Source organism: Pipistrellus kuhlii, unplaced genomic scaffold (genome assembly GCF_014108245.1).
Source record: "Pipistrellus kuhlii isolate mPipKuh1 unplaced genomic scaffold, mPipKuh1.p scaffold_m20_p_9, whole genome shotgun sequence".
NCBI classification, from domain to species: domain Eukaryota; kingdom Metazoa; phylum Chordata; class Mammalia; order Chiroptera; family Vespertilionidae; genus Pipistrellus; species Pipistrellus kuhlii.
Window position 1 is genome coordinate 13,794,291 of NW_023425595.1, and position 20,247 is coordinate 13,814,537.

Sequence of the window (20,247 nt, forward strand, 5' to 3'; positions counted from 1 at the left end):
AGGAAGTAACAATCAACTATGAAAAGGACTCTGGGCAAATCTGATTAAGCAAAAATTCCCAAATTGTTATGCTGAGGTTATTTCATATACCAATGCAGTACCTGAGTATATAGCATTTTGGTTTTTCTCTATGTATTAACAGATGAATTGAGTATTATTAATAGGATATTAGCTCTCTATCTCTAGCTACAAACTTTCATAAATTCTGGAGTCAAATTTCAAATACCTTCTTTTAAAAAAAAAACATTTTTATTTCAGAGAGGAAGGGATCAGTATAGAGAGATAGAAACATCAATGATGAGAGAGAATCATTGATTGGCTGCCGCTTGCACGCCCCCTACATCAGATTGATGGAGCCCTCAACCTGAGAGTATGCCCTTGACCAGAATCAAACCCAGGACCCTATAGACTTCCAACAAGCCAAAACAGCTAGAGCTCAAAATACCTTCCAAAAGCTATCTTATCAGTGCTACAACTTTAACATGTCCAAACTCCAATTTATCAGCCAAACTCTAAAATTAGTTCTAAGTGCGAGGAGAGAATCCAAGATGGCTGCACACGTAAACACCTAGCAGCAGCCGCACACAACAATTTCAATAAATTCAATTAAAATATAAAATGGACATTATCCAGAACTACAGGAAAAGTCGAATGACTGGAAATTTTACAATGAGAAGCAAGGAGAAAACCAGAAGGAAAATCAGAGGAGCTGTAAAAGCCTAAGGTACAGAGACACGCAGCGCGCGCAGAGGACAGAGCCAGAGAGGAGGGGGCGGCTGAGTGCCTGGCTGGCGTTCCCTAACAGGAAGGAGATAAAAACTCCGACTGTGCTGAACCCCAGTTCTAGGCCAAGGAGCCGGGGCTGTGAGGCGGAATACCAGGGGAGCAGCGAAAGGCAGAGCCCCTGGAGGTGCGCACAGTGCATGCAGAGGACGGACTGTTGACTCTGCTGCCAGATTGCCCTGGTGGGAAGGAGACAGAGGCTCCGGACTGTGCTGGGCCCCAGTTCCGACTGCTCTGAACCCCAGTTCCGACTGCTCTGAACCCCAGTTCTAGGCCAGACCACGGGACCCAGGCTCATCCAGAGGGAGACTGGGCTGTAAGACGGAACCCCCAGAGGCATGCACATTGCTCACAGAGAAGGGACAGTTGGCTGTGTCGCGGGATTGCCCTGGCGGGAAGGAGACAGGGGGTCTAGACTGCTCTGAACGCCACCTCCAACCCCACTTCCAACTGAACTGAACCCCAGTTCCGGGCTCATTGGGGGAGATCCTAGACTGTTTGGTAGAAGGCGAAAATCGAGGGCACCTTTCTCTCAGATGTGCTTCCAGCCAGTACTGAAGGACCCTGGGGATTACTGAGACCCAGGAGCCCCATAGGGCGGGGCTGACAGAAGCCAAGGCTGTAGGTTCCACCCTGAAACTCCGCCCCATCAGGGAAGCTGTGAAAATGCCTAGACAATGAAATAGATCACAAACGAAAGAAATGGAAGACAAAAAGCGACTGGATATAGAGTTCAAAACCACACTTATAAGGTTGTTCAAGAATCTCCTAGAAAAGGCCAATAAAATAAATGAGACCTATGAGGATATGAAAAGGGATCAACTAGAAATAATAAGGGATCAACAAGAAATAATAAGGGATCAACAAGAAACAAAGAACACATTGTCTGAAATAAAAAATATTATACAGAGTCCTAAAAACAGAATGGAAGATTGCAAGAATCAAGTCAAAGATTTGGAACATAAAGAGCCAGAAGACACTCCTCTGCAGAAGCAAGAAGGCAAGAGAATCCCCAGAAAATTGAAGATAATGTAAGAAACCTCTGGGACAACTTCAAGTGAACCAACATCAGAATTATGGGGGTCCCAAAAGATGAGAGAGCGCAAGATATCGAAAACATACTGAAAGAAATAGTGACAGAAAACTTCACCCACCTGGTGAAAGAATTAGACTTACAAGTCCAGGAAGCGCACAGAACTCCAAACAAGACCACACCAAGACAAATCATAATTAAGATTCCAAGAGCAAAAGACAAAGAGAGAATATTAAAAACAGCAAGAGCAAAGCAGGTAGTTACCTATAAAGGAGCACCTATACGATTGTCAGCTGATTTCTCAACAGAAACCATGCAGGCCAGTCTGGAATGGCAAGAAATATTCAAGGTGATGAATAGTAAGAACCTACAGCCAAAAATAATCTATCCAGCAAAGCTATCACTCAGAATCCAAGGCCTGATAAAGAGCTTCACTAAAAAAAAAAAAAAAAAAAAAAAAAAAAAAGCTAAAGGAGTTCATCACCACCAAACCAGAATTATATGAATTGCTGAAGGGGGTTCTTTTGGAAGAGAAAGTAAATAAAAATTATGAACAACAAATACGTAACTATCAACAAGTGAATCTAAAACCCAAGGAAATTAAAAAAACAACAACTGATGAACAATATTAACTGTTGAATATAATAGAATCAGAGGTATGGAAGGGGAGTGAACTGACGATTCTTGGGGAACAGGGGAGAGGGGGATGTGGGAAGAGACTGAACATAAACTGTGCCCCTATGGATGAGGACAATGGGGGGTGGAGAAAGGGCAGAGGGTTGGTGAGAACCTGGTGGAGAAGAGCAATGAGGGAGAGGGGGGAAGAGGAACATTTGTAATAATATGAACAATAAAGATTTATTTAAAAAAGTAAATAAAATTAGTTCTTCTTCTTGCTGAATTCCTTGTTCTGTTAAAATCACCACCATGCTCAATGTATGCTGAATGAATGGATAAATAAATGAGAGAAAAATAAATACATTTCCTAGTAATCTAGACTACATTATTAGGGTAACCTCAATTTCCCTTGTTCTACTAACCACCAAATTCTGTAGATTTTACTTACATCATATCCTATCTATTACCAATGCCAAGCCTAGTTCAAACCAACAATAGCTCTTATCTAGTCTCCAGCATTCATCTTCTAACAGCTCTCCACTCCATACACCTGCTTCCAAATTCACTTGGTTTAACTTACAACCCTAATATTCTCCAGCTCAAAAATTTATTTGGCAACTTAATGCTTCCTAATTTACAGTCATATTCCAAGGAAAAGGGGTAAAAGAGGAGAAAAAGAAGAAAAAAGAGAAAGAGGATAGCAGGAGGTGGGAGAGAGAAGACAGAGAAACGGGAACAGGGGTGGTGAAGAAAAAGGATCCCGCAGGAGAAAGGGGAAGGAGAACAGAAGAGAAATAGAGAAATAGGAAAAAGAAAAGGAAGAGTAAGGAAAAGTGAAGAAAGAGACTAAAAAACATTGAAGGCAAATAAGACCATGCAATATTTATGGTAGATATTGATCTTTTTCAAATAATTAAAAGGTATTTTATAGGTTAGATTCACAGAAATAAAGAAATGTAAGAAGTAAAATTATATGTAGCTGAGTAATCCAATCCATAGCAAACCCTTTTCAAATCAAGACCGATCTCTGTAAAGTACTATGAACTGTGAAATTTACCAACTCTAAAATATAATCTTGCACCAATTCCTTTTGCTAGTCACATGTTTTTTTCTTTGTTGTTGACTACATATATGCAAGTGTAACATATCAGCTTCTTTGATTGAATATACAATATGAAGAAAATTAAACCTTAAGCAATAGGTTACCTTATATCCGATTTAAGGGTAAATTTTGACTCCTCCCCCAACCCAAAGTCACACTAAACAAGTCTTTGATGACCTACTCAACATGAACTAGCTATATAGAGAATTCCAAGATTGACATTCTGCCTCCGATAGCCCCCAGTGGTAATTAGCAGCCAGTGCACTAGCTAACTACTTCTTTGGGTGCAGGGAAGACATGGTTTTATGCAATTAAAGACTTAAGACACTGATGGCAAACTGAAGTTATCACTGCTGAACAAGGGTGGTGATGTACATCTACAAATCCTACGGGGCTGCTCTCCTGCAGCAACTAGGAGCTCTGCTCTGTGGCCATCAAGGCCATCAGGTACTAATTAGGCAGTGTGTTCTGTCAACACTTTCATGCTCTTTCTTTATTAATTGATCATTCTGCACATTAATGATACTACCACACTGGCTTTGAATCCCCTCAAGTGCTTTATCCCAGAGATAGAAAATAAAGAAGACACGAGAAAGAGAATGTCCACATTTAATTTACCTACCTCATATTTGAATTAACACTAAGTTATTTGAATCAACTCTAAAAGTTTTTTCTTTTATTTGCAAAAATGCTCCTGTGGACCTAAAATGTATACATACACATTCCTTAAGTAAAGTGTAACTGATGTCAAATTAACTTTATAAGCTATAGGAAAATACAATTGGAATGAAATTTAAGCTAAAAGCATTGGCATTTTCATATATACATGTTCAAAAATTAATGGTGAGAGATTAAATGCTAAAAGCTGGAGAGGGAGTAGCTATTAATACTATTTTTCTTAATTCTAACTACCTAGTGATGAGGGCAACTCATCTAAAATGACACTCAATAAACCAGAGATATGACAGGAACTGAGTGAAATATAAAACATTTAATATTTGCAGTCACAATCAGTGAACTTAGTATACAATTTTTGAGATAAAGGCCTAAGAAGCTTCTTCGGAAGCTGTGAAAACACATATCCTCTCTGATAATTTTTGGTTTTCCTTATTGCAAATCACTGTTTTTATGAAGCAGCCATTAAAAAGTTGGTGAGGAGGCGCCGTTAAGATGGTGCAGCAGTGATTCTCTAATGAATCAACACAACTTAGGTAGACAAGGGAAACATCCACACTGACTGCATGACTGCATTTTGTTATTGTTTCGTTGCATTTTCTGTAAATGCCCACTAGCTTAAGCAAGATCATGTTACAAAAAGTTAGATGTAAAAGACTACAACTGAGTCCTTTACATGTTGACACTGCATTAAGATTATGAAAGCTGAATAAATCATTACAAAGGTAAAGTCAAGTACAACACACTACTGCCACCTAATGATTAGGAAAATATTGCCTAAAGTAAAAGTCAACAACTCATGTATCATCTGTGCAACAGCTAACAGCAGAAACATAATTTTAAAAATATGTTTGAACAATTTTAAGGTTTTCTGATTCAAACAGAGAAAAAATAACCCATGTGCAAAAGTGTGTCTATCCACTCAAAAAGGCTTATTAACTATCTTACATCTTACTATAAGTCATACTGTGCTAGCCAATGAGCACCCAATGATGAATAGAACAGGATGCCTGTCCGAAGGGACTCAGTCTAGTGGAGGAGATCAGACATAGAAACAATTAATTATAATACAATGGGGGGAAATGAGCTGATAAAAAAGATAACATCATGAAAACTTTAACTTAGAATAAATTAAGAAAAGTTTTTAAACAAAGATGACATTTGACTGGGTTTTGAAGGATGAAGAGGAGTCAACCTGTGGAGGAATTGTGAAAGGGTAGAAGGAAAAGGCATTCAAGACAGTGAGAAATGCCAAATACAAGACAGGAAAGTACTAAGATGGATATTAGAGTTATGAATAGCAGAACTGCAAGTTATACTTAGAATGATTAAAAGAACAGTTGGGTAGGAAAAGTAGTAAAAGATAAAGTTGAAAAGCAAGACTGGGTTCAGAATGAAAAGAAACTATTGGGTCGGCAGCTAAGTAATTGCTGATTTTTTAAAGAAAATCAAAGACAATTTTTTCATGGAACTAAATAACTTTATTCTGTAATGTATTGCCCATTTTGATCAATGACCTTTTGCCATCTTTCAGGCAGCATCATAATCCCACGTTCAAAAAACTTTTGGTTTTTATTAGCAAAAAACTGAATCAGGTACGATTTGACATCATCATCATTATTGAAATTTTTACCATTCAAGGAGTTTTGTAAAGATCGAAACAAAAAGTAATCAGATGGTGCAAGGTCAGGACTATATGGTGGATGTGGCAAAACATCCCAACCAAGCTCCATTAATTTTTGCCGAGTGACCAAAGATGTGTGTGGCCTTGCATTGTCATGATGGAATACAACACCTTTTCGATTTGTCAATTCGGGCGGCTTTTCTTCAACTGCATTGTTTAATTTCATTAGTTGTTCAATGTAGACATCAGAATTGATCGTTCGGTTGGGTGGTAAGAGTTCAAAGTAGACAATTCCTTTGTAATCCCACCAAACTGATAACAAAACCTTCTTTTGATGAATATCAGCTTTTGATGTTGTTTGAGTTGGTTCACCTGGCCTGCTCCACGATCTTTTCTGCTTGATATTGTTGTAAACAACCCATTTTTCATTGCCAGTTATCAGTCGTTTTAAAAATGGATCATTTTCATTACGATTCTTTAGCAAATCGCAGCTGCTAATGCGTTGCGTTAACTGTGATTCTTTCAGTTCGTGAGGAACCCATGTATCGAGTTTTCGAACATAGCCAAGTTGTTTTAAGTGATTTTCAATGCATGTATGTGATACATGAAGCTTCTCTGCAATCTCACGTGTTGTACTGTGACAGTCCGAATTGATTATTGCTTTGATTAGGGCGTCATCAACTTCAACTGGACGACCAGAGCGTTTTTCATCTTTGAGTGAAAAATCACCAGAACGAAATTTGGCAAACCAATTTTGACACTGCTGTTCTTTTAAGGCTTCGTCACCATAAACAGCACATAACTTTTTATGAGCTTGCAATGCGTTTTTCCCTTTGCGGAAATAAAAAAGCAAAATATGACGAAAATGTTCCTTTTGATTTTCCATTTTTCAACGAACGCCAAACGAAAACTACAAAACAGATCAAAAAACTTTTTTTACTGATTAACAGCTGAATAGCCAACTATCAAATAACAAAATGTGTTTTACATTTGTACTACGTCTGCAAACCTAAAAATTCAACTGAAGCCATATATGTGTGGAACCCGCAATTACGTAGTTGCCGACCCAATAGTATGCTAAGAAACATGGATGTTTTCCTACTTTAAAACTCCACATTACATGTATGATAGAGATATAACTATACTTTTCTCTCAAAAGACAAAAAAATTATATAACCCGGTGGTAGGATGCAAGGTATAGGGAGGAGAGGTAGGGGAACGGGCAATAAGGAAAATTACTGGACTACTGCAGCACTCCTGAGGAACTTGCTAGTTCCTGAGGATCGAAGGCAGGGGGTATCAGACACTGGGACAGGAATTTGGCAATCACCGTGAAGCAGATAAAACTACAGGAATATACAGAAAGTAGTCCTTCTCAACGTTTTTGAGTTATGAGCAACTCCAACATTATGATAAAAAGCTGGAGAAAGGGAGATGCACACACAATTTTGAAAACAATTAAGAAACCTCCCAAAACATGAGGGCTTTAGAGTAAGAGTCTCTGATTTGGTGATAGGTGAAGAAAGACAAAGATAAAATTCTGGACAATAACATTTATATCTGACAAAGAAAAAGATGCTAGAAAAGATAATAGAGCAGTGAGCAATAAGATAAGCAGGAAACAGATCTGCAGAAACGAAACCCAAGGAGGAAAGAGTTTCAAGAAACAAGGAAGATCTATGACAACAGCAAATGTCACATATTGAAACCACTGACTGGCAAGTAGGGGCCATTGGCCACTGTACTAGGCACTAGATAGAATGACAGTGGGGAGAGAATGGGCTAAGAACCAAATGGATGGTAGTTAAGTCATGTTTGGCAAGGAAGGAGAGAGAGAGGAGTAACATCAAGGCCAAAGGAGGATACATAATTTTGAAAGGCATTTTACTGCCTGAGGGGGTAAGCTAATGGAAAAGGAAAATTCAAGATAGAGAGTAGAAGAGAGAACTGGCACAGCACTGACCTTGAATATATGTAAAATTCATTTTTTATTTTAGCTTGGTTGTGACTTATTATGTGAGCCCAGAAAAGTTACTCAACTGTACAAATAGAAAGAATGCTTGCTAAACTGTAAGCAACTCAAGAAGTAAGGCCCTTTATCCATCATATTACAACTAATTACATCTATAGTACCTAGCACAATGCCAGCACATACAAGACAGTACATATTTAATGAATACATTATCTATCTATAAAGCTCAGTGTTTTGTAAAAATCAAAGGACATAATGTAAATAAGCATATTTTGATACAATTAAATATTTTAATGGGGTATGGCAGGAGAGGCAGGCCTGAATAAAATATTTTAAAAATAATTTATTGATTTTTTACAGAAAGGGAGAGGAATAGATAGTTAGAAACATCGATGAGAGAGAAACATCGAGCAGCCAGCAACCAAGGTACATGCCCTTGATTGGAATCGAACCTGGGACCTTTCAGTTCGCAGGCGGACATTCTATCCACTGAGCCAAAAACAGTTAGAGCCTGAATAAAATATATTTTTAAAAATTCTTGAAAGCATTGTTGACAAGACAGTAAAGAACTGTTGGCCAAAGACGAAGGGAAAACATATAATCAAGGACAAAGGATGAAAGGCGCTTTGCTCCAAGGGCATTTCACCTATCCTACAAAGCATCCTGGAAATGAACTTTTTGAGATTCAAAACCAGGACAAAGTGATACAAAGTCAGAACTCCTAATCATTATGTTACACATAGGATTCCCTATGACACCACTTTTTAGAATTTATTTGATGTATACACAATAGCATTTATTACACTAGATACTAGAATTTAAACATCTGTGTCTTCCTCCTAACAATAAACTTGGTTATCCACAGTATCCAGAATAGTGTCTACAAATGTAATAGGTACTAACCCTAACAGATGTTGAGTGAATGGATGAATGAATAATTGAAGACAAATTCGGATTGCTTTGCTCCTCATAAATAGTTCTAAATCCATCCATTTAATGAATTTAAAAAGTGTAATTCTCAAACAAAATACCTTCAGGGATTGTAAGAATTTTACTTTGTATTTTTAAACATTTTGAGATAGCTAAAAGTAATGGCTAGTTTAAGTTGCTTCAGGAAAAAGGACACGTGTTTTCTGAGCTAGCTCATCCCACACACTGCACAAAGGATAATGCTCAACTTGTAGACAATATTTCAAAAAGCCTAACATATTGAGAAGGGGTTTTATTTGGGGGGGAACACAGTAGTTACTATTTTTAAATCATGCAAAACCATGCAATTCACTTATACCCAAAATGTGCTAACTAGACATTATACATAACATAACATTTTTGTTAACAGCAAATTATATGACTCTAGAGGCCTGGTGCACAAAATTCACAGGGGGTGGGGAGGAGGGAGAGTGTCCATCAGCCCAGCCTGCACCATCTCCAATCTGTAACCTCTCAAGGGATGTCCCACTGCCCATTTAGGGCAGCCAGACATCCTCTTATAATCAAGGATGGCTGGCTCCCATCTGCTTACCTGCCTACCTTCCTGATTGCCCATAACCATTTCTGCCTGCCAGCCTGATCACCCTTAACCACTGCCCTGATAGCCTGATTAATGTCTAACTGCTCCCCTGCCAACTCGATTGTCCCCAACTGCCTGCCCCTGCTGGCCTGGTCACCCCTAACTGCCCTCCCCTGCAGGCTTGACTGCTCACAACTGCGCTCCCTTGCAGGCCTGGTCCCTCCCAACTGCCCTGCCCTGCTGGCCATCTTGTGTCCACATGGTGGCAGAATCTTTGACCACATGGGGACAGCTATCTTGATCTTGTGTGTTGGAGTGATGGTCAATCTGCATATTACTCCTTTATTAGATAGAATAGAGGCCTGGTGCATGGGTGGGGGCCAGCTGGTTTGCACTGAAGGGTGTCCAGGATCAGGGAAGGTTCCCTTGGGGCATGGGGCGGCCTGGGCGAGGGGCCTGTGATTGTTTGCTGGCCGGCCATGCCCCCCCCTAGAATCTGAGATATATTTATCTTTTATAATTTAAACTTTGTAGCCTGGAGTGAAGCCAAGCCTTCTGCTCGCTCAGTGGCAGCAGCCATTTCTGTTGGGGTTTATTCACCTTCTATAATTGAAACTTTGTAGCCTGGAGTGGAGGTGTAGGCCGGTCAGGGCAGGCGGAAAGCTTGGCTTCCTCCATTACTGGGGGCAACCCTAGCCTGTTCTCTCCAGCTCAGTGGCTGCTGCCATTTTTCTTGGGATTAATCTTCTATAATTGAAACTTTGTATCCTTGAGTGGAGGCCTTGGCCAGGCAGGGTGTGTGGAAAGCTTGGCTTCCTCAATTGCTGGGGAAACCCAAGCCTCCTTCCTGCTCTCTGTGGTGGCAGCCATCTTGGTTGGGATAATTTGCATATTAGCTCTGATTGGCTGGTGAGTGTATCGGAGTGATGGTTAATTTGCATATTACTCTTTGATCAGGTAGGATGCTATACAAGGTTTACTCCTTGAAAATAGGTAAAGGAATAAACCCATCTCTCTTTAAAAATCATAACTAATTAAAGGCCACATTAAACATCAAGGACTTTTTAAGCTTAAAACAATGACAAAAGAAATTCACAGTAACAGTGAAAAATCCATGGTTGCCTAGGGAAAACAGAAAATGCATCTACAAATGGTGATGGTTATACAGGTATATTCAATCCAAACTGATCATAATAACTAAAATAAATGCATTTTATTGTATATAAATTGTACTCCAATAAGGTTAACTTGAAAACTAAACAAAAGAAATATATCCTAAGAAACATAATAAAGTTCTAGCTATTTTATATGGATAAAAAAGGTAGAACAACAATATTCTAGTGAATTCCAACACTTTAACAAAAGTGTAATATTAATTCCTTTGGGAAACATTGGGAAAATGTCTTTTTGTTTTTGTTATATTTTGGCATACTGAAAATAATGTACACCAAATCATAAGAAAATTCTAAATTTATATAATCTTTAACATTTTTACTTTTCCCCTTTCAATTATTGTTTAGCATTATTATTTTATACCGTTTTCTTATAATTTATTTGTTTAATCTTTTTTAATAGAATTTATGTCTTCAAATATATATCAGTATATAAAACTAGTGCATGAATTTGTGCCCAGGTGGGGTCCAGCCAGGACAGCTCCAATTGCGGTGGGTCAGGGATGGAAGGGGCTACAGTCGGACATCCCCAGAGGAGTCCCAGATTGGAAAGGTTGCAGGCTGGGCTGAGGGACACTCTCCACCTCCCCCCCCCCCAGTGCACAAATTTCATGCACTGGGCCTCTAGTACATATATAAAAGCTTAGCAACTGTTACAACTGAATAACCGGAATGACCCAACCACCAGACAATTCTATGATGCACACTGACCCAGACCTTGCTGCTGGGGTCTTAACAGCCCCAAATCTGGTTCACCTGCACCCCAGACCCAGATAGGAGGGAAGAGGGAGCCCAATTCCACAGGGAATTGGCTGTTGGTTAGCTTGCTGCTGGGGCCAACCTCCCGCAGTCTCTCCCTCTGGCCACCCGAACCCCCTATCGGCCCTAATTGCCAGCCAAGCAGAGGGACCCTGCTTGTACATGAATTTGTGCACCAGGCCTCTAGTATTATATAACTAGCTATATATATATATATATATATATATATATCCACTTACAATTAAAACAGAACCTCTAAATGTTCACGTAAGTATTAAGTGGCATTTTATTCCTCAAATTATATGAATTTTCTTTAAGATTATGAAACTTATAGTAACAGCAGCAAATAATTTTCCAACACAATAATTTTTTTCCCAGTAGAAAGGTATCTTGTGATATTATCAGCACCAATGGGAAAAGACCCCCAATTTTCAATTTGACAAAGCTTTTGGAGGAAAACTTTATTCTCAGTAAATAGTAATTTTTATATGTATAACTACAAAAATATGGGAATAATATAACTAATCATTCTTGATGTTAAATCATTTTAAAGCAATGAATTCTTCTTCACCTTAGTAGAAAACTAAAATAATATTTTAGAAATTGATTCATAAGGAGAAAAGATCAATGTACTTTTATTGACAAGTAAAGTCCCTATTAATAAAATACTGCGAGGAAATGTTGAGTCAATCAGCATTATTATTTGTTTACAGTAAATTATTAGGCAACAGACAATGGTATGTGACATATGTTTTTCAGGCTAATTCTGCATTTTACATTTATATGTATCTTTAAACAATTCTAAAATATCTCAGTCAATAATTTTTTTCTCTCCAGAATTGGAAGCTTGAGTAAGCACTACAGTTACAAAAATTAAAATAAGAAAACAGCATTTACTAAATCAACATGTATTGTAAACTTAGCAGCCTATGATTTAGCAATATTTTATCCCAACAACTAATTATGTAGGAGGTGTTAAATTCAAAGTTTTTTGAACTTGGAAAAGTACACAAAATAAATATGCCTTTTTAAAAGTTAGATACAAAATAGTATTTGTCAGAAGTAATTTTATTCTCCAACTGTTTTGAGACATTGTTGAAAGTCAGAGAATATATGGTAATTCAAATTAGAAAGCCAGGATATAAACTAAAAGTCTGTTTATGAAAAAAAATCTAATAAGCAAAATAAATCACATGACCCTAACCGATTTGACTCAGTGGATAAAGCATCGGCCTGTGGACTAAAGGACCCCAGGTTCGATTTCGGTCAAGGGAATGTACCTTGGTTGCGGAATGTACAGCTGATTGATGTTTCTCTCTCATTGATGTTTCTAACTCTCTATCCCTCTCCCTTCTTCTCTGTAAAAACAAAAATCAATAATATATATGTAAATAACATGATTTTTCCTTATAATGTTGTTTCATAACTCTTTTAGAAATTCTAAACTCATAAAAAGAGAATAATGAAAACAAGTTTCACTCCATAAGCCATATATATTCTAGATTCCTTCAAAATTAAAATAGAGTAGTAATTATGTCTGACCCTCTGAAATACTCCATCAATTGTATGAGAATTAGGTGTCTCCTGGAAATCCAGAACACCAAAAATTATGGTTTGAAGCAACTGACGTAATGGGAGAGAATCTAGAGGCAAAGGATATGTGGTCAAGCCCAGATTTTACCCCTTACTAATTGTGTATTGTACTAAACCACTTAACTGTAACTAAGCCTTGGCTCTCTCAACTGAGAACATGGGGATAATATTACCTGCCTTTTTCAAGACTGCTGAGAGGATAAATCTAATAAGATGTGAAAGCATTTGTAAACTGTAAAGAACAAACTATAAAGTATAATACACATGCTACTAAATATATATATACTTACTACTGCATGCTTCCTAACCTTCTTAGACAGAATATGCCGAGTGTAATTTAACCCATAGCCATAATTTGACAAATAGAACACCTGATTCTTGAAAAAATACTTGATCCGCCCAAAAGATGGTAAGGAAGGCCAAAGGGAGGGAGGTACAAAGAGCAAATAAGACAAATCTAAAAATTAAAAGATTACAGATTTTAACCCAAACATTGCCAATCCTATATAATAAAAGCCTAATATGCTAAGTGTCTGACCATTCGACTGTTTGACCAGAAGCTATGACGCACACTGACCACCATGCACTCTTGGGGTCTGGCCAATCAGGACAGGGTAAGATAGGCCAGACAAGCCCTAAAACTCTCTTGCGGTCTCTCCCTGGTCAGCCAACCTCTCGTGGACCTTGCTGGCCAGCCACCTGGCCCTGGTCAGCCCCAACTGGGACTGGACAAGACGGTCCGGACACATGCTGGAGCCCTGCCACATTCCCTCCCAGGCCCCAAATGTGCAACAGTGGGGCCCCTTTGCCTGGTCTGTGCCCTCTCACAATCCAGGACCCCTTGGGGGATGTCGGAGAGTTGGTTTCGGCCCAATCCTCAGAGGCCAGGCAGAGGGACCCCACTGGTGCACAATCCATGCAATGGGCCTCTAGTAATTACAGAAAATGTAAATGAACTAGGGGCTGGGGGAGATGAGATGTTGGTCAAAGAATATAAACTTTCAATTATAAGATGAATTTGGAGTGTATAGTATAGTGACTACAGTTATCAATATTGCATTGTATACCTAAAAGCTGCTAAGAGAGTCAACTTAAAGGTTCTACACACACACACACACACACACACACACACACACACACCCCCCTACACAATGGTAACTATGTGAGATGACAAACTTTAGTGTGCTTATCATTTCACAAAATATATATGTATCAATCATCACATTGTACACCTTAAACTTCCACAATGATATATGCCAGTTATATCTCATTAAAGCTAGTGAGGGTGGGGAGGAATGTAAATGGAATAAACACCACCAATAAAAAGGGTGAGATTGACAGATGGGAGTTTTTTAACCCTAATTATTCACTATATTACAAGAAAACATACTTTAAACATAAAAGAGACAGACTGAAAGGATAGTTAAAAATAAACCATACAAGCACAGTGCATAAAAGCTGGTGTCACTATTTTAATACCTAAGTAGATGCCAAGAAGAGTACTATGAGAAATAGAGAGGGGAATTTTATAATGATCAAAGGTTCAAATTCATGCAGATGAAAATTTTAAATATATATTTACCTAGTCAAAATAAAACCAAATACATTAAAAATTTCAATAGAATTGAAGAAAAAATAGTAAAGTCCACAATCACAAATTGATAAGACAAATTTAAAAAATTTATAATATAGAATATTTGAACAATATATCAATATAACCCAATAGATATTTACAGAACACTATATTCAATAATGGAGTACACAATTTTCAAGTGATTGGAAACATTCACCAAGATAGACCATATACTAAACCATAAAAAAGTTTTAATGAATTCCAACTCTAACAGAATTAAATTAGAAATCAGTAATAGAAAGATCTGAATATTTTCCAACATTTTAAAGTTAAGTAATGTTTTTTCTTAGTAACCCACAGGACAAAGAAAACTATTACAGGAGAAATTTTCAAATATTTTGAACTAAATGATAATGAAAATACACATCAAAATTTGTGCTTCTGGCTTAGAAAAGAAGACAGGTGTACAATCAATAACAATGAAAGTTTCTTCATTAATAAGGTGGAAAAGAGAAGTAGAAGAAAGGATATAACAAAATTAAAAGCGGAAATCAAGAAAAACAGACAAACAATACCAAAAAATCAACAAAGTAAAAGTTAGTTCATGGCAAAGATTAATAAAAGAGATAAACCTCTACCAAGACTGATCAGGAAAAAAAGAAAAAAGAAAAAAAAAGAATGCCAATGTAAAGAATAAAAGGAAAAACATAACTATATACCTTATAGCAATTCAAGAATAACAAGATAGTATGAACATTATGATAATAAATTTAACTTCATAAACTAATGGACAAATTCTTGATAACTATAACTGCCTAGTAAATTCTATTAAACATTTACATAAAAAATTAAGGCAATTTCATACAATCTTTCAGAAAAGAAAGAAAATAGAATAATTCCCCAATTATTTTATGGAACCAGCATATCTGTGATATTATATTTAGGCCTGGACATCATAAATCTAGCCATAAAAATCCTCAACAAAATAACAGCAATTAAAATCCTGCAACATATAAAAACTATAATATTTCATGAATAAGTGAGATTTGTTTATACTAAGAATGCATAAAAGATTTAACATTAAAAAAAATCTATGGAACCTGGATTAAAGGAGGAAATTAATATATGCAAACTTCAATAAATATATTTTTTTAAATCTATCAAAGTTCAATATCCAGTCATGAAAATATAATTGCAAGACACATACAATGTTAAAAAAGTAAAAAGATGAAATCAATTTTGATAATAAATTTCTTTATTTGTGCAAATATAATCATATATATTGTGTTTAAATATGCAAAAGACAATACATCCAAGATATTATCATTTCAATATGTAATCAGCAAAACAATATTAGATTATTTGGGGGGGGGGTTGTACTAATCTTTGAAATCCAATTTGTATTTTATATTTATTTCAGCATATCTGGGTTTGAACTAAGCTACATTTTAAGTGCTCAATAGCAATATGTAGCTAGTAGCTGCTGGATGCTAATGCTGATCACATGAACACTTTTAAGCATTTTACATGATTATTTCATTACTAGTGACCAGGTGCATGAATTCATGCACACTGGGCGGGACTTAATGATGGGCTGGACACACCCTGGATCAACCTCCCGGGTTTGCCAGATGCACCTGGGGTGGTGCCATGGCTCGAAAGGCATCTGCATAGTGAGTGGGGGTCCCTCTAGTAGATGGGGTCCTTCGGCCTGGTATTTGGGTGTCAGGCTGAAACCGGCTCTCCGACATCCCCTAAAGGGTCCTGGAGTGTGAGAGGGCATTCTGCAATATTGCTGTCATACAGGGTATGGCACACAAATCCAAGTGTGCAGTAAACCAGATTAAGGGCCAAATTGCCCCGGCAACAACATAACCCAGAGCGAAAGGTGGAACTGTGCAGCCCAGTGAGGAATCAGACTCACTCCTTTCTGGTTTTAGGGTGCATCACCTAAGAACCGCCACTGCTAAGTCACTGCAGCTCAGCAGCTCCTGCAATGAGCATCTGCCCCAAAGCAACAGGTCAGACATAGGGAGGGATACTTAGCATATTAGCCTTTTATATATATGATACCTCACAGGGGCACATACAGGGGAAAGTAACTTGTCCAAGTTCTCACATTGAGTGGTAGAAACAGAATAACTCAGATTTCCTGCTTCAAATTGCCAATCTATCCCACCTCAAACTAACTTTTTTTTTTTTTTTTTAACAATATGATTGAAACTTTCAACTCACCATATAAATACTATGATTCCTGCTTGAATATCATGTTCATTTTATGGAAAAAAATTTCTGGTCATATAAGAAAAACTAATCTCCCCCTGTCCCTCCCCAATGATTTAAAATCTGAAATAACCAGACTTACCATCAATATGAGTTTTTGATACTTTTGTTTTAGATCAGCCATACTTGCAGATGGGTTTGCTCCCAGAATGCTGTACCAATCCTTTTTTGGTATCTGCCCAAATGCCATCATCCACTGAACATGTGGGCCTTCTCTGATAAGCTGAATAAAAATATTGATTACAATTAATTAAATTCATTACAGTTTGCATGTAGGTATGAAATAAGCAAGAACTGCTTTTCTAAGTTCTTTAAAATTTAGATATTTAATTGACTGAATCATTATTATAATACAAACCTAATGAAGCATATATTTTTGTTTAAAACACCCTCCAGAACCCTGACTGAATGGCTCAGTTTGTTAAAAAGCGCTTTCAAATAAGCCAAGGTTGTAGGTTCGATACCTGGTTAGGGTACATACAAGAATCAACCAATGAATGCACTAATAAGTGGAACAACAAATTGATGTACCTCTCTGTTTCCTCTCTCTACCCCTTTCCTCTCTCTCTAAAAATAAATTTAAAAAATTTTAAACACTCCAAGAATTTCATGTATAACAGTACAGACATGTATGGAAAACTTGTTGGATATTTCATGCTATACCCTTAAGTCTTAAATTAAGGAATACACAACAGCACTGAAAACAACTGAATTCGATAGTGAACCCGAGCGATGGATTACACTGTAAGAAGGTATTTCTGCTGATCTTATGGTATACGTGGCACACAGTAGGTACTCACTAAATACACTAAAGGAGCTTACTAAATGTTTACACAACAAATGTTTGTTTTTAAGCAAAGCAAAAAGACCAAAGAATTATGATGAATTTGGGAGCCTTCCCTCTGAAATGTCCTAGTTCACTTCTTCTCTTCCAAATTATTTTTTAAGACCAAGAGAAACAGCCCATCACCCTTGAGGTAGCAAGCAAGAATAATCCCTCTGCTATTGGGGGAGCCCCCTGAAACCGTACCCCCTGTAGTCTCCAGGCTACAGAGGAGACCCCTCCAGGAGCCCGGAAACCAGGCAACCTCTGCCCACAGCTGTGGACTTAAGGCGACAGCAAGACCTCCTCCAAAATGGGTTTTCGGAATTCACTGAATTCACAGGCGAGTACCCTCCCCAGCTCCACTCGAAATCGAACTTACCAAACTTCATAGAGGCCTCTGAACAGGACCCTCGCAGCCGTTCGGCAAAACTCGGAACCGGCTTCCCTTTCCGCCGGAAGTTATTGCTCTCACGTGACCACGTTCCCAAGTCGAGGCGTAGTGGCCGCGTGGCTACGCGGAAGCGTCGCTCCGCCCTCCAGGACGCGGTGGCTATGGTAACCAGTCGCTGCTATGGTACCCAGTGGATGCTTCTAAGGAGTTTTGGAGCAGCAGCAGCAGTAAGTGCTTGAGCTTTAGGGAAAGGAACCTTTCTCCTTCTTTTAAACTCCCTCTTCTCCCTCGCTTCTCTCTCCTGTCCCAGCGAGCCTGCCCTCATGCCTCCGGCTGCCCCCGCCACCCCCAAAGCGTCCTACCCGGCGCTGCTCCCAGTTTTGTGGTTGGTGAATGCATTATGGCGGGGTGGGGGGTTAAGAATGAGAACTGATTCCTCTCAAGTCCCTATACTTCTCTTAGAATGTTCTCATTCGAACATTAAGAGAAGTAAAACATGTGCCGAATAGTTTGTTTTTTCAGTTAAAAAAATTTTTTTTCTGGAAAAGATGTTAAGCCAAGATGTTTCATTTATATGTTAACGTCTGGCTTAAAAGATAAACACACACACACACACACACACACACACACACACACACACACACTTCCAAGCCCTTTCACATTTAGAAAAATGAAATAAAACCCAAATGTTTGTTGAACTATAGTTTGCAGAATAAATTACGGTAAAAGTGTGGGCAAGAACTCCATTCCTATGTAACTAGCATAAACATAGCAAGGTACATTAAATGTTTGATTTCATGGTGATTGATTAAGTACAATACCTAAAAATAGCTATAGCTATAAATGTAGCAGGGATTTAAGGCCCTGGGTTGTAGTTTTAGTTAAAAAAAAAAAATCACATTCTTATTTAGTCTGTCATTTTAGTACCTGCCTGTCCATAACTAATGTGTTGATGACCACCACACATTAACACGGTTTTAATTTGAGATCATATTAGTAATATTGTGCTTTTAATGGTGGATAACATTTGCAATAGCTACAGCATACTTCTGCTAATTTTTTTCTTATCCTAGGATTATATTTACCTGGCTCTTTTACTGGTTTCTTTGCCAACTATTTTTTTTTTTAATGAAATTTATTGGGGTGACATTGGCTAATAGGATTATATAGATTTCGGGTGTTGATTTCTAAGATGCCAGATTTGTATTGTATATTGCAGTGTGTATCCATTACCCAAAGTCAAATTATCTTCCAAGGCCATAGATTATGTCTCCTTCACCCACATGCTCCTTTACCTCCACCCCTTCCCTCTGGCAAATACCACACTGCTGTTTGTGTCCACAAGTTTCAGTTTTATATCCCACATATGAATGAAATCAAATGGTTCTTAGCTCTTTCTATCTGGCTTGTGTCATTTAGCATAATATTCTTAAGGTCCATCTATGTTGACCCAATGGCAGTGTTTCATTTTCTTCTTATGGTTGAGTAGTTATTCCATTGGGTGTATGTACCACATTTTTATCCAGTCTTCTATCATTGGAAACTTTTATTGTCTCCATACCTTGGTCACCATGAACAATGTTAATGAACATAGGGGTACATATATCATTTCAAAGATATGTTTTTCAGTTTTCTGGTATATACCCAGGAGAGGAATTGCTGGATCATATGGTAACTCTATTCTTAAAATTTTTGAGGAATGGCCAGACTATTTTCCATAGTGGCTGTACCAGTCTACATTCCCACCAGCAGTGAATGAGGGTTCCCTTGTCTCCACAACTTCTCCCTCCTTTGTTATTACTTGTCTTGTTGATAATAGTCATTCTAACAGGTGTGAAGTGGTATCTCATTTTAGTTTTAATTTGCATTTCCCTAATTATTAATAAGATTGAACATCTTTTCATATATCTGTATTACATTTGCATGTCTTCTTGGGAGAAGTGTCTATTCATGCCCTCTGCCCATATTTTAATTGGGTTGTTTGTTCATTTAGCCAACTCTTTTTTAATTCCCTTGATCTTACTTACCTCTGAATTTTTAGGATTTTTATATTACTGACCTAAGCTATATTTAAGTACCACAGAATATTATAGTTATATTCTAAAATTAAATTATTGCCCCTAGAGCAATTTAGAATCTAATGGGAAGACAGAATTAGCTAGTGATGAGATAAAACACACACACACACACACACACACACACACACACACACACACACACACACACAAAATGATATAGTACATACATAGCTTTCATTCACTTTTTCATTCAGTAAATATTTATTGAGTGTTTACTATGTGTCTCACACTCTGTTACAAAAGACACAAAACAGT

General features: G+C 37.7%; 1 protein-coding gene across 2 annotated transcripts in view; it reads right to left on the minus strand.

The window, feature by feature from the left end:
- Positions 1 to 18,015, minus strand: part of DNAJC24 (DnaJ heat shock protein family (Hsp40) member C24) — a 39,302-nt gene extending 21,287 nt beyond the window's left edge. For both annotated transcript variants that reach the window (XM_036428586.2, XM_036428585.2), the window contains exons 1-2: positions 17,903 to 18,015; positions 16,780 to 16,920 (exon numbers count right to left, since the gene is read on the minus strand). In XM_036428586.2, coding sequence (XP_036284479.1) covers positions 16,780 to 16,890 — 111 coding nt within the window. In that variant the 5' untranslated portion in view covers positions 16,891 to 16,920; positions 17,903 to 18,015. The remainder of the gene's footprint in view (positions 1 to 16,779; positions 16,921 to 17,902) is intronic.
- Positions 18,016 to 20,247: the final 2,232 nt, after the last annotated feature.